This window comes from Bos indicus, chromosome 10, assembly GCF_029378745.1.
Source record: "Bos indicus isolate NIAB-ARS_2022 breed Sahiwal x Tharparkar chromosome 10, NIAB-ARS_B.indTharparkar_mat_pri_1.0, whole genome shotgun sequence".
Classification (NCBI taxonomy): Eukaryota; Metazoa; Chordata; class Mammalia; order Artiodactyla; family Bovidae; genus Bos; species Bos indicus.
In genome coordinates, this window is record NC_091769.1 from 54,868,896 (window position 1) to 54,891,620 (window position 22,725).

The window sequence follows — 22,725 nt, forward strand, 5'->3', positions numbered from 1 at the left end:
TCACTTTACACAGGTGGGTGGTGGTGTCCCACTGTTTGAATTTAGGAGACCTTGACTCTGGCACCTATGTTTCATTGTCTTCGAGGGAGTAGACTTCACAGGTATTGCACTTCTTTGTAATTCTTGGAGTCTTCCTTGCTTCATGGTGTCTTTAAGAAGCATATTTAGCCACGGGTGAGACTTTCCATTGACAGGACATGTAATTGTGACCATTATGGGGATACTTTCATATTATTTGAGATATTACTCAGCAAACCAAACAGCCACTCCTGTTACCATGGTATTGCCTATATTTTACAAGTGACAGATTCTGTAGTACACCTTTATTCCTGTTACCCTGTGTCTATAAAACAAGATGTACTTGTCACAAACTGTGAGTAATACAACCCCCAGTGTTTACTTTTCATAAATTTCAGTAAACATTCATATTCTGATCCTAAAAGAGGTGTGGACAACAAATAATGTATTTGGAATAAATGAATCAATGATCTCTATAGCTTAAAAAAACAAAAAAGCCAGTATCTCATTTGAGTTGTTGACAGTGGTCTTCCAGAAGAACATATTCTACTTCCATTAAACATTCTGGTGCCTGTTCTTTATGTAGTTGCTTGAGTTATTGCTCTACTGGTTTATGTTGGTTACTTACAGACGTGATGGTAACATCTCAGAAATAGTAGGTCAACTCTTGGGTTGGAATTGTTTATTTTTTCTTTATTCTGGACCTTCTCTTTAATACTCATAAAGAATTGCAAATGTCTGAAGGATGCTTTTACAAATGATATATTTAGATGTCCTGGCAATATTTGGGAATGTATATTTAATTCAACAGTTTTTGTAGATAATTCTTTCTTTTCTTTGAATAATTTGGTACTTTAGATATCATCTAAATGGCATTTAGATATCATCATCTGCTAGAAGTTAGTCTTTTCACTTTGTTTAAATAGGGAAAATGGAATATTCCTATGTAACAGGCACATGTATAAGTATTAAGATATGTAAATTTAGATTCTGTCAGTTTTTAGTCACATGCCTCTCTTTTCGCTATTAATGGTGGATGTATGATATTACTACAAAACACTATATTGAGAAGAATCCATTTACAAATCATAGGTTATAGGTGAATATGTAGTGCACTTATAATCTAATATTCTGAAATTGGATAAAGCCAAACTCATCTTTCAATAAGGAGACAAGGAAGAAAGAGATTCCTGTTCCTGTCTATTTTTCAAAGCCCATTACATTTCTACTTAACTTCTCTCTACCTAAGATCTTCTTGAAAAGAATAATTATGTGTTTACACCAAGTCTTGGTTGTAACACATGGGATCTTTGATCTTTGTTATGGCACATGAAATCTTTTTTTTCTTTTCATGTTTTTAATATTTACTTTTATTTATTTGGCTGCACTGTGTCTTGCCACATGTGGGATCTAGTTCCCTGACCAGGAATTGAACCTTGGCTCCCTGCATTGGGAGCTCAGAATCTTAGCCACCAGATCATCAGGGAAGCCCCTACCTAAGATCTTTGCACAAACAAAATAAGCTCTTTGTTTATAATTTCATCTATTTCACTGTCAACCTATTCAGGAGGGCAGAAACGTATCCATTCAAACTAGACCAGAAATTGAGAAGAGGAAGGTCATGTGCACAGAGAGCAGAGAATGTCTCCTACTGTAGAAATGGGGAGCCCCACTCTTGGGCAGTACACATCTTGCTTTCCCAGTGAAAGTAAATGTGTTTCACTTCAGGGTGTAGCAATTGCAGTGACCTAAGACAGTGGAAACAGTGTCAGACTTTATTTTTTGGGGCTCCAAAATCACTGAAGATGGTGATTGCAGCCATGAAATTAAAAGAAAAAGCCATGAAATTACTCCTTGGAAGGAAAGTTATGACCAACCTAGATGGCATATTCAAAAGCAGAGACATTACTTTGCCAACAAAGGTCCATCCAGTCAAGGCTATGGTTTTCCCGGTGGTCATGTACTGATGTGAGAGTTGGACTGTGAAGAAAGCTGAGTGCTGAAGAATTGATGCTTTTGAAGTGTGGTGATGGAGAAGACTCTTGAGAGTCCCTTGGACTGCAAGGAGATCCAACCAGTCCATTCTAAAGGAGATCAGTCCTGAGTGTTCATTGGAAGGACTGATGCTGAAGCTGAAACTCCAGTACTTTGGCCACCTCATGCGAAGAGCTGACTCATTGGAAAAGACCCTGATGATGGAAGGGACTGGGGGCAGGAGGAGAAGGGGATGACAGAGGATGAGATGGCTGGATGGCATCACCAACTCGATGGACATGAGTTTGGGTGAACTCCGGGAGTTGGTGATGGACAGGGAGGCCTGGCGTGCTGTGATTCATGGGGTCGCAAAGAGTCGGACACGACTGAGCGACTGAACTGAACTGAAGACAGTGGTAGCCAGAGCTGATTTGGTAAACACAAGTTACCCCTACTCAGATCTTGGTATATTATAAAATGCTTTGGTGATGAACACTCTAGCTCTGACAGTGCTGAAATAACCCAGTTAAAACTCACTGTTAGATCAGAATGCCAAAGTAACTTTTGTGATAAAGACCTTGTACATGACTGCACCTAAATTGAATTTTTCAATTTTTTCAGAAGGTTCAGGCACTGGTTGTAAAATTACATGCTTTGCCTAATAAGAATGTGATGAGGCTTTAGTATATGTATTGATATACATATTGATATGTATATGCTTTAGTAATAGTATTGATAAAGAGAAATTTCAGTTATTGAACACAATGCAAACCAAGCAGTGTGCTAAAATTTTCTGTGGTTTATGTCACTTCATCCTTAAAGTAACCCAGTGAGGTTTGCAATGTTATTTCTACTTTGTAGTTTAAGAATGGAGGCTTAGTGTGAAGAACTTGGACCAAGTCACACCAACAAGGGTTCAGAATTTGAATCCAAACCTACTTACCACCATATTAAGAAAACATCCCTTTCTTATACAGACTTGAAGTTTTCCTTAAGGATGATGACAAAAAGTCATGACTGTCTACTACCATTTGTGGCATATGGTAGTGGTTTCGGTAATAGTATCTCTCCCTGCTTTGTTACTCTCTGTACTAAATATGGTTGATAGAGGGAAAATCGGCTTTCAAGAATTGGCTGGATTATCTGGGATAACTTTAGAATGACTCTGCCTTGTGATAGGGGATCCTAAGGCCGGAACCTATGACTGAATTTAATAGGAAGCTTCATGGAGAGTTTGGACTATGTTGTATGTGTGTGTGAGGGAGAGAGAGACACACAGAGACACAGATTCAAACACACAGAGAGATCTTTCCCCTTTGTTTTAGCCAAACCATTTTCTTCTATCTTATTTCCTGAAGAGCAATTAAAATATATTTTATTTTTCAAATAAGGAAGAAGATCATTGACTTTCTCTTACCAGCCACTTATCACCACATGATACTTGTTGAAGAAGTGGGTGTTCCTTGCTTTCTATTGTTACTCTGATGAGAGTGAGGGTGGAGAGTACTTTGAAAAAATATTTGTGTAAGGAGGAGAGAAAGAAGTGAGCTGGATAAGAAAGTCTTTGCCTATCCAAAATTGAGGGCATTCTTGACTTTTATTAATAGAAGACATTTCCTTGAGGTTTAGATGCTACGTCCTCCAGGAGGCATTGTGTTTAAAGAAGTGACCTTATATTCAAACGCTCTCCATAGATTCTTATTTTATGTCTTATTTTTACTTTAGGGATTCAGTTCTTTTTTTAGATTTCTAGGGAGGAAAATGGCCTGGGTATTGACCCTTCAGAACTAGACTGCTAGGTAATGATGCTAATAGCAGTTATTGTGTGCCAAGCACTATTCCAAAGTTTATATGTATACACTAACTCAATCCGCCCAACAGATGTTTGAGATAGATTTACTATTGTGCTTCATCAAATCTAAATGTGTTGATGCTGTATCTTGATTTTGCTAGAAGATGCTATTGAAAGGTTTTCACACAACTGTATTTCTAGTGCCATTTTATTTACAAACAATTGCAAGTTGTCATAGGTTGTAAAACTGTGAAATATAAGATATACCCTACTTATAAAAAAGTTAAAATAACAAAGCATATACTAATAGTATTCATAAAATAGGATATCATTCCCATTTTTAAAATGGAGACCCTGAGGCAAAAGACATTAAGTTTTCTAAAGTGACATGACTGAACTCATATGTGTTGTGATTCTAGAGTCCATGCTCTTAACCTCCACTTCTTCCTGTCTCTCAACAATACGTTGGAATTGAGCCCATGCTAACATGTGATAGACTGCCCAAGACCCACTTACTCATCCTTTCACTGTGGCATTCATGATAGAATGGCACCGAGATTTTTCCAAGGGAGGAAGTATGTATGATGTGTATCTTTAGGGCTGTGATGAGGGTTTTGCCCTAATGCATGCAAAGTGCTTGACATGTGGGCATCTGACATGTTTTTAGTAAGAGCAATGCAATTGGGAGGCCTTAATGAACTGGCTTCCCAAAGATCAGTAGGTTGGAGTACTTGCTGGAAATTGTGTGCACAACCTGCTGTTTGGGTGCCTCAAATTCTGCATTGTGTATTTTATTCTGTTCCCCTTTGTGCGCTAAAATACCAACATAAAAAGAGATGGGAATACTAGACCACCTGACCTGCCTCTTGAGAAACCTGTATGCAGGTCAGGAAGCAACAGTTAGAACTGGACATGGAACAACAGACTGGTTCCAAATAGGAAAAGGAGCACATCAAGGCTGTATATTGTCACCCTGCTTATTTAACTTATATGCAGAGTACATCATGAGAAATGCTGGTCTGGAAGAAGCACAAGCTGGAATCAAGATTGCCAGGAGAAATATCAATAACCTCAGATATGGTGATGATACCACCCTTATGGCAGAAAGTGAAGAAGAACTAAAGAGCCCCTTGATGAAAATGAAAGAGAGTGAAAAAGCTGGCTTAAAGCTCAACATTCAGAAAACGAAGATCATGGCATCCAGTCCCATCACTTCATGGCAAATAGATGGGGAAACAGTGGAAACAGTGTCAGACTTTATTTTTTTGGGCTCCAAAATCACTGCAGATGGTGATTGCAGCCATGAAATTAAAAGAAAAAGCCATGAAATTACTCCTTGGAAGGAAAGTTATGACCAACCTAGATAGCATATTAAAAAGCAGAGACATTACTTTGTCAACAAAGGTCTGTCTAGTCAAGGCTATGGTTTTTCCAGTGGTCATGAATGGATATGAGAGTTGAACTACAAAGAAAGCTGAGTGCCAAAGAATTGATGCTTTTGAAGTGTGGTGATGGAGAAGACTCTTGAGAGTCCCTTGGACTGTAAGGAGATCCAACCAGTCCATCCTAAAGGAGATCAGTCCTGGGTGTTCATTGGAAGGACTGATGTTGAACCTGAAACTCCAATACTTTGGCCACCTGATACGAAGAGCTGACTCATTGGAAAAGACCCCAATGCTGGGAAAGATTGAGGGCAGGAGGAGAAGGGGATGACAGAGGATGAGATGGTTGGATGGCATCACTGGCTCAATGGACATGGGTTTGGGTGAACTCCAGGAGTTGGTGATGGACAGGGAGGCCTGGCGTGCTGCGGTTCATGGGGTCGCAAGGAGTCGGACATGACTGAGCGACTAAACTGATACTGAAAAATAATTCATTATTTCCATAATTGAAGAGTATAATACTTTTTTTTCTCCTGAAGAATAGGCTCCAGAGACACCACTCAGGACTTGAGTAACAAAAGTAATTTTTCGTACGAAGATGATTCTATGTGAAGACCTACCAGAATCTCAGATAAGAAACCTGTCACCATCAGTATCCTGCCAAAACCCTGAAAAATCTCTATTAACAATTTGAAGACCTGCCTGTTCCCTGAAACCTTGTATTTCTTTGCAGCTTCCTTACTGTTTAGAATTCTGGTCTCTGTTAACCCAAACCAGCCTGGTCATTGTGTCCAATTTAGGACAAACTGTAAATAGCCTCCTAATTTGCTGAATGTTCCGCCCAACTGAAATTTATATTTCATTGTTGGATCACAGATCAATGGTTTGCTGCCAGATCCTTGAGATAAGTCAGGAGGTGAGTTCTCAACCCAAGAGGCTGGTGTCACTCATCATGCCTTTTCCTACTGTTTATCATTTTCTCCTTGGACAGTGTCCTTTCTCCCAACCAGTATGCTGTACTCCAACGTGGACAAACTGTTTAGTTGTCGAAAGATACTATACTGTGGTGGAGATACATTTTTGAGTACAGGTTGTCTACAATTGAGGTGATTATAAATAAAAATTTAAGTTTATTGATTTGACATAAGTTTAAAACACCAAACCATTGCTTTTGGTGCTTCTGATTATCATTTTACTTTTTTAGTCTTAAACTGAACATCTGATCAGTCAACTTGGACTTTTTTTTTTATGTTTATTTTTTGGCTGCACTGGGTCTTAGTTACAACACGTGGGATCTTCAGTCTTCGTTGTGGCATGCAAACTCTTAGTTGTGGCCTGTGGGATCTAGTTCCCTGAAAGTGAAAGTGAAAGTTGCGCAGTTGTGTCTGACTCTTTACGACTCCGTGGACTATACAGTCCATGGAATTCTCCAGGCCAGAATAACTGGAATGGGTAGCCTTTCCCTTCTCCAGGGGATCTTCCCAACCGGGGGATCAAACCCAGGTTTTCCACATTGCAGGCAGATTCTTTACCGGCTGAGCCACAAGGAAAGCCCCGTGTTCCTTGACTAGGGATCATATCCAGGACCCCTGCATAGGGAACACTGAGTCTTTGCCTATGAACCACCAGGGAAGTCTCAACTTGGACTGTTTTGAACCAGTTTTTACCTTAAACTAGTTACAAGTGGTTTGATAAACTTAGAGCAACTGTGGCCCAGTTAGAGATAGATTTAATTGGTCAGTGCTAACTTGATGCAGTGAAATTTATTCTGAACCAATCAAACCTCATGTGAGTCAGTCAGAACCTGCTTGTCCATGTGAGAGCTTATTTGAGCTAGCTAAAACCAGCCTGAAGCCTATTTGAGCTCTTGAAACCAGACCTAAATGGTTAGACACATGTGGTTTTAGCCAAAGTGGCTTTAGATCAATCAGAAATGGTTTTGTAAGTAGAACGTCTTTGAACTTAACTCTTTCATTCTCAACCAGAATGAACCATTGAGGTTCTTTTGAACAAGTGTGAATTGGTTAGAATGGATTGAAGTGTTTTATGTAATTTAAACCTGATTTTAGGCTAGTTCCAACTCTTGAAAATGACATATCTACTTAAAATTAATTGAAAATGGTTAGATTTAGCCAAAAAAGAGGGTCTTCTTTTCTGACTTAGTGCACTACTCCGAGCCAGTCAGTAATCTTTTGTGTCAGAAATGCATGTTTCAAGCTTCCCAGAGGCTATTTCAAAATTGTTTTAGGTCTTCAGAGCCCCGTCGGATCTGTCCAGAGTGGGGAGAGGAGCTTGAGCCAGCATTTACTGAGTATCCAGCATCTCCCAAGCATTGTGCTGGGCACTCCACAAAGAGTGTCTCGTTCAATCCTTAGAACAATGGGATGAAGTAGTGTACATTATCTTCTTTTTCATACAATGGAAACCTGAAAATCCAAGGTTGAAAAACATCAGAGTAGACAGTAGGTGGGAGACGTGGAATCAGTCTAGCTCTGCCTGACTTCAGAAGTCACGTGTTTCCTGTTAGGCTACCTTGTATACCAAACCTGGCCACTTAAAAAAAAAATATATTTATTCATTTATTTGGCTTTGTCAGGTCTTAATCATGGTAAAGTAGGATCTTTCATTGCAGCACACAGATTCTCTAGTTGTGGCACGTGGGCTCAGTAGCTCCATGGCATGTGGGATTTTAGTTTCCTGTCCAGGAATTGGATCCACATCCCCAGCATTGCAAGGTAGATTCTTAACCACTGAACTACCAGGGAAGTCCCCCATACCTGGTTGCTTCTAAGTCCAACATACATTTGTAAAAATTTGAGGAATGGCCACAAAGCTTGGGGTAGAATAGACATTAGACTTGAAATTAGGAGACATTTGTTCTAGACTGTGCAAATGAGTTAAACTCTCTGGGTTCTGTTTTATTCTTTAGCAAACAACCCAGGAAATGGAAGGTCTGAACGTTTATTTTCAGGTAAACAAGGCAGATAATTATCTAAAGGTAGAGTCTAAAGAATATAAACTATGATTAACACCAACAGTGGTGTGTGTACCGTCAGTTGTGGTATTTCATTTGTTAACACTTCTTTTATGATGGTTTGGTTTTGAACAGACTGTTATGTATTGCTGTTACCATGAATAGAAAACAAAACCCGTGAAGACCATTTATAGACTTAGATGTGTAATTCTTCTCCCATGATAACTAAACACTAAATTTTGGGGCCCTAAAGATACGTTCATCTGTCTTTGAATTCCATTTAAATAGGTCTAGAGAGTTCTAGAAGAGTGTGCCATTGATGACAACATTTTCTCCTGTACCTAAAATGATACAAAAACATATTTATAGAAATGACCAACTTTTTTTCAAAATAAAGAGGAAACAAGGTAGCCACAGAAACTTCTTACATCACTCTGCTTGCAGAATTTGGAGTTGCTTTCTGCTTTCTCATTTATTTGGAGGGGAACCGCCCCCCCAAAATGGTTCGATGTTATCTGGACCTACTTTTCAATTCTTATCTCTTATTTATGAATAACTTGGAGCCAGTCAGATGCTGTGATGAGACATGCTAGTCTTTATTTGCACCCAAGTGGTCATCTTCTGGAGAAGCGTTCTGCTGCACACCATCAATACTGGCAAGCTGCACCTGTGAGTACAGACGCTGTAAATGGAAAACCATCATCTGCACTGTGTCACTCTTTACAGTGTGCAAACAGAGTGCTGGATGTTTGTAGAGGCTTTGCCCTTAGTGACTGACCAGCCATATCTGAATGTGAGGTCGTAGCTCTGCACTAAGGCTGCAGCCGCTCTTGGGAATCAGAATTCAGGATTTTTGAGCATAAGGTGAGTCACCAAATTGAGGATGGGCTAGGGGAGGCAACCTTGAAAAGTCAGTGAATGTCCTTGGCTGAGCTTTTATTAATTTTATGTATCTATAGGAATAATCCAATAGGAAGCATTGAGAATTGTGGTAAAGTTTCTGGATAGGAGCTGACAGAATGAAAAGGGGCCAATGAGAGGGAAATCAGCAGCATTTTTTTCCCTTTGTTTTGGCTACACTGAGTCTGTATTGCAGTGCATGGGCTCTTCATTGCCACATGTGGGCTTTCTCTAGTTGTGGCATGCAGGGGCTTCTCTAGTTGCAGCACATGGGCTTAGTTGCCTGGCAACATGTGGGATTTTAGCTCCCCCACCAGGGATCAAACCTGTATCCCCTGCATTGGAAGGTGATTCTTAACCACGGGGGAGGTCCCCCAAACCAGCAGAGTTTAATGCAGGACTTATAATTTGTATGTGGATAGGTAAATGTGTATGTTGAATGGGCAGATAGCATTAGCATTGTCAGTGATAACAGGATGATTGGTTTTCTGATTTTCAAGAGGGTTTATTGGTATTAGAAATGGGAGGATAAAAAGAAGTAAGCTTTCCCTGAATATAGACTGTTTCCAGTCAGATTAATACTTTGAATAGTTTGAATCTATTTAAAGGATTAAAAATAAATTTTGAAAAGTGCTGATTGCAAAAGATAAAAGGTAACCATGGTTAGGTCTTGCTATACAAACAAGAATATTTATTCTCAAAGGTAGACTTGTTTTGGCCAGTGCTGAAGAGCTGAATTGGTAGCATTTCCTATAGACTATCAAGGCAAGTGTAGGTAAATGAGCCCTTCATGGTGGAACTCAGTTCTCAAGTAAGCAGTGATATTCCAGAAAAATCTGATTTAATATGTAGTAGGAGAAGGCAATGGCAACCCACTCCAGTACTCTTGCCTAGAAGATCCTATGGGCGGAGGAACCTGGTAGGCTGCAGTCCATGGGGTCGCTAGAGTCGGACACGACTGAGCGACTTCACTTTCACTTTTCACTTTTATGCATTGGAGAAGGAAATGGCAAGCCACTCCAGTGTTCTTGCCTGGAGAATCCCAGGGATGGGGGAGCCTGGTGGGCTGCCGTCTATGGGGTCGCACAGAGTTGGACACGACTGAAGCGACTTAGCAGCAGCAGCAGCAGGTGACAATAATAACATGTGAGGAAGCTGCAAACCAAGTTTTATTAGCATTATCTTTGAAGGAACTGTAATGACGTGAAAATGCATAGGATAAATGAAATTGCCTAGATGTCCAAGAGAGAAACCAAGGATATAGCACTAGGAGACTTTGAAAAAGGAGGTACAGTTGGGACCACTTGCACTCTAAGAATTATTATTATTCCTATAGCATTCTCTTTGGAGAAGGAAATGGCAATTTACTCCAGTGTTCTTGCCTGGGAAATCCCGTGGACAGAGGAGCCTTGCAAGCTATTCAGTCCATGGGGTCCAAAAAGAGTCAGATACAACTTAAGGACTAAACAACAACAAACATTCTCTTTCTTCCTTTGTTTTGTTACTTTTATTATACACGATATTCATGTAAGATAGTGACCATTATCTTCTTGATTTTCATTCTCAGTTGGAATTTTTGTCTTAAGGGTACTATAACAGCATAGCACAGTTCAGTAGCATCTTATCTAGCAACTGATTAAGTCTTTGGGACAGTGAATAATATCTAACCCTTTCTTCACAGAACCCTTAGGCATATAAGTGTTATGTAGGAGTACTTGTTGAACTGGATATTAAAAGAAGTCACTTTATTAGCAGAGGATTCTAATATTTTCTGATGAGTTTTGGTAAATATGCGTTTGTTTGTATTTTTCAGGTGACCCACTGAGTTCTTCATTATGTTTGATGGAGACTATGATTACCTCATCAAGTTTTTAGCTCTGGGAGACTCAGGAGTAGGGAAGACCAGTGTGCTTTATCAGTACACAGATGGTAAATTTAACTCCAAATTCATCACAACAGTCGGCATTGATTTTAGGGAAAAGAGAGTGGTAAGTTCTGCATCCTTCCATATAAAAATGTAATCTCTGAGTCAACCTTTGCCTGTCTGTTTTATTTACTTCATAGGAATTAGGAGGACAAAGGTTGGAATCTAAAATTAAAGGGTGCATATGAAAGTGTATTATGTTCAGTCTGAGCAATGTGATTAAAGGCTGTAACTGAGGACACTTCAAAGTAAAAGTGAAGATTTTTTAAAAATTTCCTTGATATACTTTTGGCTGGTATCTTCCTTCTGAATTATAAAAAGTGATTTGTCTACCTTTATTATGAAGCTTGCAAACCACCCTGCTCATTTTAATGGCTTTTCTCTTAATTAAGGCCTCAGCAGTCCCATTCACTAGGTGGCAGAACTCACTGACCCCACCAGGAATGTGAGGTTTAAGTACGGGTGGGAATGAGTGTGCATATGGATCTGGGAGGTACCAAAAGAACAGTAGGGTTCTGCAGAATAAGAGAAGAGGTTCTTTTTTAACAATTGTATTTATTTTTTTTAAAGGACTGCAAGACAAGTTATTCTGGGGGTAGACAAGAAGTCAGGAGGTTGGTGTGTCCAGGAACTACATTTCTTACTAAAAAAGCAACCATTCCCATAAAGCAGGTCACAAGTAGTCAGGAAGACTAAGGACAAAGAGGCTTTGGTGGAGCACATTCTACTTGGGAAATATGCAGTTTCTGGCTTCGAGGACAGAAGAATTCATTCTTTCTGATCCACCCCAAGTCTTTTATTCCACTACCAGAATTCTTTTCTTCTATGACCACTGTTTTGTTTTGTTTTGTTTTAAAATTATTTTTAAATTAAGGTATAGTTGATATACAGTATTGTATAAGTTTCAGGTGTACCATATAGTGATTTACAATTTTTAAAGGTTATATTCCATTTATAGTTATTATAAAATATTGGCTATATTCTCTGTGTTGTACAATATATCCTTGTAGCTTATTTTATACCTTTGTCTTTTTCATGATTATTTTGGGATGCTTGCAATTTCAAACGAATTTTAGGGTCATCTTATTAATTTCTACAAAGAAACCAGCTGAAATTCTGACATGGATTGCACTGAATCTGTAGAACAATTTGGGGAGTGCATGTGTGCTCAGCTGTGTCAGACTCTTTGTGGCCCCATGGCCTGTATAGTCCACCAGGTTCCTCTGTCCATGGAATTTTCCAGGCAAGAATACTGGAGTGGGTTGCCATTTCCTACTCCAAGGGATCTTCCTGACCCAGGGATTGAACCCGCATCTCCTGCATTGGCAGGCAAATTCTTTACCACTCTGCCACCTAGGAAGCATTCATATCTTAATAATATTAAGTCTTCTGATTTGTGAACATGGATTTTTTTGCCATTTAGATCTTCTTTAATTTCTTTCAACAATATTTTGTAGCTTTCAGAATATATTTTATACTTTTTAAATTAAATTTATTCCTAAGTATCTTAATTTTTTATGCTATTGTAAATTGTTTCCTTAATTTTATTTTTGAATTATTCTTTGCCAGTGTATAGAAATACAACTTATTTTGTAAGTTGAGCTTGTATACTGGAACACTACTGAACTTGTTTATTGTTTCTAATATAACCTGCATGTGTGCCAGTGTAGGGAGTGTCTGTATCTGTGTGTGTATCTGTGTGTTTATTCCTTAGGATTTCCAATATACAAGATCCTCCTATCTTCTGTTATACTTCTTTCTTTCCAAGTTGGATATACTTTCTTTTTTCTTTTTGGTCTAATTGCCCTGATGAATGCCTCCAGTAAAATGTTGAGTAGAAATGTTGAAGGAGAACATCTTTGTCTTGTCTTTGATTTAAGGAGAAAACATTCGGTCACCACAAAGTATAATAGAAGCTGTGCATTTTTCATAGATGGTGTTCTTCAGGTCCAGGATGTTATCTTCTATTCCTAATTGTTGAGCATTTTTATTATGAAAGGTGTTGGATTTTTTCAAGTGCTTTTTCTGTATCTGTTGAGATGATTGTGTGATTTTAGTCCTTTATTCTAGAACTGTTCTGTTCCATTATAAATCGATATTGATTGGTTTTTGTATGTTAACCCAACCTTGTTCTTATGATAAATTCCACTCAGTCATGGTATATAATCCTTTTTATATGTTGTTGGATTCTGTTTGCTAGTATTTTGGTGTCTGTATTCAAAATGGATATTGGTCTATAGTTTTTTTTTTCCCCTCATAGCTTTGTTTTTGGTGTCAGGATAATAAAGCCCTCATAGAATGAAGTGGGGAAATCTTTTCTGTATTTTGAGAGTTTGGGAAGGATTGATGTTAATTCTAAACATTTGATAAGATTCACTAGTGAAGACATTTGGGCCTGGTCTTTTCTCTGTGAGAAGTTACTTTTATTATGAATTCAGTCTTCTTACTGGCTATATGTCTCTTTAGATTTTCTATTTTTTCTTGAGTTAGTTTCAATTGTTTGTGTCTAGAAATTTCTCCATTTCTTCTAAGCTATCCAATTTTTTGGCGTACGGTTGTTCATACTATTCCTTTATAATCTTTTTATATATTTAAAGTTGGTAGTGTTGTCCTTTCATTTCTGATTTTAAGAATTTGAATCTCCTATTTTTATTCTTAGTCTAAGTAAAGGTTTATCAATTTTCTTAAGCTTTTCAAAGAAAAGATAATTTATTTCCACTCTATTGATTATTCTTTCCTTCTGTTTGCTTTGGATTTAGTTTACTTTTATTTTTCTAGTTCTTTAAGGTTGAAGTTTAAGTTATTGATTTGAGATCTTTCTTGTTTTTTAATGTAGGTGTTTACCGCTATACATTTACCTCTGAGCACTGCTTTGGCAGTGAAGCTACTTTTTGTATGTTGTGCTTTTCACTCATCTAAAAATGCTTTCTAGTTCCCATTAGGTTTCTTCTATGACGCATTGGCTGTTTAAGACTGTATTGTTGAATTTCCACATACTTATGAATTCCCCAAATTCCTTTCTGTAAGTGATTTCTAATCTTTTTTTAAAACCACATTATGGTTAGAAAATATATTTTGTATAACTTTAGTCTCTTAAACTTGTCAAGACTTGTTCGATGACCTAACGTAAGGTCTGTCCTTGAGAATGTTTCATATGTGCTTGAGAAGAATGTGTGTTTTGCAGTTGCTGGGTGAGGTCCTCTATAGATGTCTATATTATGACTAGTTGACTTAGAGTGCTCTGCAGCTCTTCTGTTTCCTTGTTCATCTGCTTGCTTGTTTTATCCATTATCAAAAGAGTGTTGAAGTTTCTAAATATTGTCAAATTGTTTATTTCTCTCTTTTTATCTGTATGTATTCTTAATGGTAACTACATGACCCTTTTATCATTATAAAATATCCTTTTTTGTCTCTTTTTGTCTTCAAGTCTATTTTGTCTCATATTAGTATAACTGTAGCTCTCTTTTGGTTATTGTTTGCATGACATTGTATTTTTTTCATTCTTTTCCTAACAATCTTTTTGTGTTTTTGAATCTAAAGTATGTCTTTTGTAGATAGCATATAGTTGGATCACATCTTTAAATCTATTCTGCTAACCCTTGCCTTTCAGTTGGAATCTTCAATCCATTTACATTCAATATAATTACTAAAAAAGGAGGGTTTATGTCTGCCATTTTGCTACTTATTTTCTATATGTCTTTTTTTTTTGTTCTGTTACTTCTTGGCACCCTCTTTATTTTGTGTTATATAGACATTTTCTAGTATACCATTTAAATTCCCTTCTCACTTTTTATTTTTTGAATTGTTTTCTTAATAGTTCCCCTGAGGATTAAAATTGTCATCTTAATTTTTAACAGTCTAGTTTGGATTAATACCCACTTAATTTCAATGCCATACTCTGCTCTTATATGGCTCCATATCCTGCCAATTCCTTTTCACTGTTATTGTCATACAAATTGCATACATATTGCATCTTTATGTACTGTGTACCTATCTACACGAGTTTATAATTATTGCTTTATGAAATTGTGTTTTATCAGATGCAGGAAAGAGTTATGAAAAACCATTTATATTGTCTTTTGTATTGACTCATGTAGTTACCTTTACTGGTGCTCTTTATTTCTTAGTGTGAATTTGAATTACTGCCTAGTGTCTTTTCATCTCAGCCTGAAGCTCAGTCTTTGTTACTTCTTGCAGGGCAGTTCTTCTGGCAATGAATTTTATGTTTTTGTTTATCAGAGGATGTTTTAAGTTCCCTTTTAATTTGAGGGATAGCTTTGCTGGAAATAGGATTCTCGGTTTGTAGTCTTTTTCCTTTCAGTACTTTTTATTGTCCTACTGCCTTTTGGCCTCCATTTTTATTTGTTTGTTTCTTAATGATAAATCAGTTCTTAGTTTTATTGAGATCTCTTATATGTATTGAATCACTTTTCTCTTGCTGCTTTAAAAATTCTGTCTTTTGATTTTTGACAGTTTGGTGATATGTCTAGTCAGTATCAGAAAGTTTATGCTTCTTAAGTTCATTGAGTTTCTTAAATGCACATAAATATTTTTCATCAGATTATGGAAGTTTTTGGCTGTTATTTCCACAAGTATTTTTTATGCCTCTTTCTGTCTTTCCCCCCACCCCACCAAATAATATATTACTTGTACATTTTTTAATATATTTATAAACATATATTATGTGCTTACACATTATAATGAAGAGCCAATTCAATGAAAAAGACCCTAACTCTGTGAAAGATTGAGAGCAGGGGAGAAAGGGGCAACAGATTGGATGGTATCATCGATTCAACAGACATGAGTTTGAGCAAGCACCAGGAGATAGTGAAGGACAGGGAACCCTGGCATGCTGTAGTTCATGGGGTCACAAAGAGTCAGACACGGCTGAGTGACTGAACAACAAAAATGTGCTTACATCATTTAATACAAATTATTGTATTATCCAGAGACAATTATTTGAAATAAAATATAAATAAGATTGTATTCCAGATGGAATTTTCTTTAGAAGTTTAGATACTTAGGGGAGTTATACTGAATAGCTAATTGAGAAGAGTTCACCAGTCTCAGAAGTTCTCTTTTCTTTTTCATTTTGCCATTTTAGGTGTACAGAGCCAATGGGCCAGATGGAGCTGTTGGCAGAGGTCAGAGAATCCACCTGCAGTTATGGGACACAGCTGGACAAGAGAGGTATGAGATCTTCAGTCATGTGCTCTTTGCTGGAACAAAGGGGAACAACAATTGCGCTCTTCACACAGTGACCTGAGCAGGAAAAGGCCAACTGATTCGTTGATATGCACCTGGATAAGCCATGCTGCCAAATTAGCAGGAAATTTATCAGTCTGAAATGATAATAGTGGCTTTATTTCATACAAGGTCAAAGGGAAAATGAATCCTTTTAAAAATGGATGCTTTTACTTATGGACTTCTTTCTTTTTCTCCCCCTTTTTAAAAACCTGTATACTTGTCTCCATTTACTTTTGTTTACTCAACCACAAAGAAAGCTAGAGTTGCATGCATTTCCTTACCTGATTATTGGAACCTAGCATAAAAATCTTGTTGGAATTAATTTATATGATCAGAGGTTGCTTGACAAAAATGTCACATGAAATCTTCATATAAAGTTACTTTTTTTGATTGAAATATAGTTGATTTACAGTGTTGTGTTAATTTCTGCTATACAGTAAAGTGATACAGTTATACAATTATATACATTCTTTTTTATATTATTTTCCATTATGGTTTATCACAGGGTATTGAGTATAGTTCCCTGCACTATACAACAGAACCTTGTTGATTATCCATTGTCGGTATAATAGGTTGGATCTGCTAGTCCCAAACTCCCAATCTGTCCCTCCCCCACATACCCCTCCCTTGGCTACCACAGGTCTGTTTAAAGTTGGTAAAAGAAAATATAAAAAAAAAATAAAAATAAAAAATAAAGTTGGTTTCAGTTAGCTACAGCTGTGTTATTTCTCACAATTTCCTTAAAGGATTTTATTTGTTTGTTTAACTTTTTCTTATGGAAAACTCCAAGTATATACAGAAGTAGAGAGGCGAGTACAGTGAAATTAGGTACTGACTTACCAGTTTCAACAAACATCAGGTTGTGGCCCATCTTACTTCGTGTATATCCTTCACCTCTTCTCACTACCCCTGCCCCACAATTATTTTGAAGCAAATTCCAAATATCGAACTGTTTCTTTTGTAACTATTTTGGTACATATCTCTGAAAGATGAGTACTCTTTTTGTAAAAACATGGATTAGAAATGTTTGAGAACACTTAAAATAGCTAATTAAAGGACAAATTCTTAACCAGTATTTTCTTCTCTGGAGCCCATGCCTGTCAGCTGCAGGCTTTGCATGAAGGCAAAATGAGAGAAAACCTACTGCAAGAGAGAGAGGCACAGAGATGGCAGGATAAATCCTTGGTGCATACATGTGTGTGCTCAGTTGTGTCCAACTCTTTGTGACCCCATGGGCTGTGGCCCACCAGGCTCCTCTGTCCAAGGACTTTTCTAGGCAAGAATATTGGAGCAGGTTACCGTTTCCTGTGTCAGGGGATCTTTCCCACCCTGGGATCAAAGCTGCATTTTTTGCATCTTCTGCATTGGCAGGCAGATTCTTTACCACTGGGCCACTTGGGAAGCCCGAATCCTTGGTGGAGAGGGTACAAAGAAAGGGGAAATTGAGTCTGATTACCATCACCCTAAAGCAAAGAATGGTTCTCAGGGATAAGGGATTTCTGTAGAGACTGAAATTAAAAGGTCATGAATGGAACACATTGTGATAACCAAGTCAGGCTTTCACAGGATGGGGACGACACATACACAGCAAGCACCATTGCTTTTGGCCTATTTAGCTTTTAATTGTACAATAAATTCTTGGCTGAGACAAAGAGATCATGAGCTAGTTCTTGGTATCCCTGTCCAGAAGGCTGGTTTTTCAAATCACATGGCTTATTAACACATAAACTTCTACCAGTTAGATAAATAACTTATTATACACATTTGGAATATCATCATCTAATTTGTTAAATTAAAAAAAGTTAGTTTTTATTTTAAAAGAAAATTGCAATAACTTGGCATTTTCGAAAGTCTGTATATGTTTTCAAATATTTTTTCTTGTTCTAAATACCTATTTACTATATTTTTAAGATACTCAGTGTCATTGATTATGTACCTAATTTTACACTGTTGAAACTATTATATAATAGCCTAATTCAGTAAACCTTGTGCAAGTAAGATCTATGCATAGTGTGCATGTATAATGCGAAGTTAGTAGAAACGATGGCATGTTGTTTAACATCTGACTTGTTATTGATGAACTGTTGTAAAAGGCTTGAGGGGACTGCTGGTGGCTTTGTGTTTCAAAGAGTAGGGGTGTGGTTTAGGTGACCAGTCTGCTTTTATGTTCCCAGGTTTCGTAGCTTGACAACTGCCTTCTTCAGAGATGCTATGGGGTTTCTTCTGCTTTTTGATCTGACAAATGAGCAGAGTTTTCTCAATGTCAGAAACTGGATAAGTAAGTAGTATTGTCTCCCTGCCTGTTTCTTCCCACTCCCACCAGGAGCCCACCAGGCTCCTCTGTCCATGGGATTTTCTAGGCAAAAGTACTGGAGTGGGGTGCCATTGCCTTCTCCGAAACCCCTACTACATAACAATTTCTTATAGTTTCAGTGTTATGAAAGGGTAATGGGCTGTAATTTTTATAGCAGAAAACCTTGTTTCTAAAAATGAGTTTTGAAATAAGTAATTGATGAATGCCTTGTGGTTTTCAAAGCATTTTTACATAGTTTGTGTCCAGTCCCCATGTTCCCCCATGAGGAGATCTAGGGAGGTGGTGTATCCTCATTTTAGGATAAAGATGCTTAGCCTTATGGAGTAATAGGCTTGCCCAAGGACATGGAGCTTTTGGCTTTTGGTTTAGTGGCCTTTTTGGGGATGGGGGGATTCAGTGGCTTTTTATGCTCTTTCTCAACTAAGCTAATCACTAAGAGTTGAAGAGCTATTTAGTACTTTAAATATAGGTTCCCCGGGTTAGTCATGCTTACTGGGCTTCACTTTGTTAAGTGCCTGTCTGAGTCACACACCCTTTTGGCTGAATGGCAGTGACTATTTCTAATTGCTTATCCTCGTTCAGTTCTGGGGCTTTCTTAAGCACTTTCCAAGGATTGTTGTAAGAGATGGGCTCATAGAATCTTAGCACAGGAAGAGCATCAACCCACCTATTTTTCACTGGGAGAAACCGAAACTCTGGACAAGGTAAATCTCATCCATTTGGGCTTCATGGCTAGTTACATGAAGGATAAAATCATGTGAAATTCTGTGTATTATTTTGTGTTTTCCTTATAGTGTAAAAGAATTCTTCTTGCTCAGTTAGGCAAAGAAAACATACATATTGGAGATTTCATGTCTTCAGTGTAAAGTATTCACTGTCAGAAAGATTCAGTGTCAGATGTATTAATAATAAATCTTAATTAGGAATAAAAATTTAATTATATATATTTTTTATTTTTCCTCTGTCTGTTAGTAGTTTGAATATTAAGGGGATCATTCTTCTTTGGGGGGGTCAAATTAAATATATATTTAATGTATATTGTAATATTTAATGTATTTTGTATGTTTAATGTATTTAATATATATAAATTATATATATATATATATACACACAAGCATATATATATGTGTACATATATATACATATACCAATGGTGGATAGCAGAACAGAGGCAGTATTGCATTGAACCAGTAACTGAGTCCTGGGTGCGAAGGCAGAGACCAGGTCTGCACTCTCTGCTTCTCCAGAGATGCATTGCAGTCCTTTCTCTCTTGAACCCAGATCTCTCCTGTCCTCATGGGAAACGGGTAAGAGTCCCAAGTTGATCCCTGCTGAGCTTAGGAGACTGAACAGAGATCTGTGTCCTCTGGGCCTGAATTTGAAATCAAAGAGGAATCAGATAGTGTTGTCTTACTCACCTGTCCTTCTGGAGCTTAAGTATGAACCAGTTGTGCCCACAGGCAGCATGTTTTGTAGGGAAACTCCAAAGTAGCCTATATTTCTAAACTGTTCTTCTGTAGCCTCACATAAGTGGGACAAGAGCCCAACAAGTATATTTTTAACATATTTTTGCCTTTATATTTTAATTCGTATTATTCCCTCTGTCTGAAAAGCCCTCTCCATACTCACTCCATTGTCTTAAAAATTTAGAGTTCAATTTACTCTTTAAAATCTGACAAAATATGGCCCCCATGAAATTTTCTGTGATAACTTTGTTGAATTAAATTTTTTCTCTCCTCTTTAAAAAAATTATATTAAAATATAGTTGATTTACAATGTTGTATTAGTTTCAAGTGTACAGCAAAATGAATCAGTTGTACATGTATCCATTCTTTATTTTTTAAAGATCTTTCTCCATAAAGGCCATTACAGAATATTGAGTCGAGTTCCCTGTGCTATACAGCAGACTCTTATTATCTATTTTATATATCCCGTGCTGTGCTTAGTCGCTCAGTCATGTCCGACTCTTTGCAACCCCATGGACTGCAGCCCACCAGGCTCCTCTGTCCATGGGGATTCTCCAGGCAAGAATACTGGAGTGGATTGCCATACCCTCTTCCAGGGGATCTTCCCAACCCAGGGATTGAACCCAGGTCTCCCACATTGCAGGCAGATTCTTTACCATCTGGGCCAGTGGGGTGTGTATGTCAGTTTTATTCCTCTCAATTAGAGTTAAGCCTCCTATTGTGTTTTGTACTACTTACACATGATCCTTACCACATACCATATCAAGTTGTAGTTATTTATGTATGTGCTTTTTTTGTGTGAGATATTTTAAAAGAATTCATAAATTTATTTTTTATATAAATAATTCACAACCTTTGTAGAAAAGTTAGGAAAAAAGAAAAATGATCAATTATCATACTTCCCAGACTCCTCAAAATAAATACTATTAAACATCATTACAGGTAATAAACAACATCTCTAAATGCTTTATTGCATTAAAAGAATGATTTTCAAGTGTGAGCATGCATCTAGAGCCCCCCAGAGAACTTGTTAAAACAGATTCCAGACCTCAAACCCAGCCTTCCTGCTTCAGTAGATATGGGGTGGTACCTGAGAATTTGCATTTCTAGCAAGTTCCCAGGTGATGGTTGTTAGGCTGCTGGTCCATGGACCTTACCTGAAGACTAACTGAATTAACTCATTTAACCTTTACCTTACCCCTATGAAGTAAATACTGTCATTGTCTTCATTTAAAGATGGGGAAACTGAGGCACAGAGTGGCCATGTAACTTCCTCAAGGCCACACAGCTAGTCAATGGCATAGCCAGGATTCAGCTTTAAACACCTTCAGTCCTGAGTTCATTTTCATAACCTTGACACTGAACGGGTAAGGTGTTAACAGAGCACTGAACTTCCCTGGAGGCCAGAAAGGTTCCACAGTAGAAGTGACTGAGAGGCAAGTTGTAAAGGAAGTAGGGGATGTCCCTGAAGGAAGGCTGTGTTTGGTTATTTAGGGTCTAGGGACAGAATGCATAACAGCCTGGAGACCGAAAGGATGTGGCTGTTGGAAACGGTACAGTTTGGTCTTGCCTGTATAGGTCCTGTTCCCCGCTTCCGTCCCGTGAGGGCAAAGGGCAGTGCCCTGAAATTCTGCACCAAGTATCAGGCCTCCGTTATTGCTCAGTAAATACTAACTGACTTGACTTTCTCATGATAAGATATAATGAACATGACTTGATAATGAGGAACTAATGGTTAACCATGATAAAAAATAAATTAGGCCATACATTTTTGAGGATGTCTTATTGTGCAAGTTTGGGTTACTTTAATTTCACTGTGAGGCATGATGAGTATGAAATAAGACTTATTTTCCTTATTTGGGAGATTAAACTCTTTAGCTTAGTTGAAGTTCCCTTGCTTTTATTACTGTTAATATGCCTACTAACAGATTTTCATGTGAAAAGAAATAGAAGCTACAGAGTGAGAATTGTAGTCTTGTGCTTCTTGGGTCTGGTGACAGAATCATTGACTATATATTCTGGGTTTTCTGTCTTCATTTGATCCTATGTTTTGTTTGTTTCAGATAAATTGATTCTGCCTTAGGATAATAGAAAAATGTGAAAAATATTTCAGATAGAAATAGGTTTATAGAAAGACAATTCATTTTTAAAATGCCACTGCTGTAGAGAGAAAATATATGAAAAACAGAGCTTTAAGGTTAGTCATGAGCACTAGGAAATCCTCCAAGTGTGCTTTTTTCTTTTCAAATGATCTTCATAAAGAAAATAGCTATCTGGTGTGTGTGTGTGTGTGTGTGTGTGTGTGTGTGTGTGTGTGTGTGTGTGTACGTAAGTTTTGGAGGGATAACAATTTCTCCCATTCCTCTCCAATATAAATAAGCTGGAGTATGTGCATAAGGGCAGGATTAGTTTTACATCTCTGCCCCATCCATTTAGTTTTATAGCTTGGGGTATTGGTGTTTTGAAAGCATTACAGAGAATTATGCACTTCCTTATATCTGTATATCCATTTACAGTTTTAAAGCAGTTTTGCATATATTCTGCACTGATCATAGACTTATATTACTTAACTATAATAAATTTTCTTATCTTCTTCTACTAATAGGTCAGCTACAAATGCATGCATATTGTGAAAACCCAGATATAGTGTTATGTGGGAATAAGAGTGATCTGGAAGACCAAAGAGTAGTAAAAGAGGAAGAAGCCAGAGGACTTGCAGAGAAATACGGGTGAG

The 22,725-nt window shown here is 37.6% G+C and overlaps 1 protein-coding gene across 12 annotated transcripts in view; it reads left to right on the plus strand.

Moving 5' to 3' along the window:
* The window catches only part of RAB27A (RAB27A, member RAS oncogene family), a 91,743-nt gene that overhangs the window by 54,885 nt on the left and 14,133 nt on the right, over nt 1-22,725 (plus strand). For 4 of the 12 annotated variants that reach the window (XM_070797518.1, XM_070797517.1, XM_019968802.2 and 1 more), the window contains 4 exons: nt 10,854-11,028; nt 16,069-16,154; nt 18,386-18,489; nt 22,597-22,720. In XM_070797518.1, the coding sequence (XP_070653619.1) occupies nt 10,876-11,028; nt 16,069-16,154; nt 18,386-18,489; nt 22,597-22,720 (467 nt within the window). In that variant the 5' untranslated portion in view covers nt 10,854-10,875. Of the gene's footprint in view, nt 1-13; nt 102-8,707; nt 8,810-10,853; nt 11,029-16,068; nt 16,155-18,385; nt 18,490-22,596; nt 22,721-22,725 lie in introns of those variants that run through there. The other 8 variants (XR_011568856.1, XM_070797515.1, XR_011568854.1 and 5 more) reach the window with 6 other exon arrangements.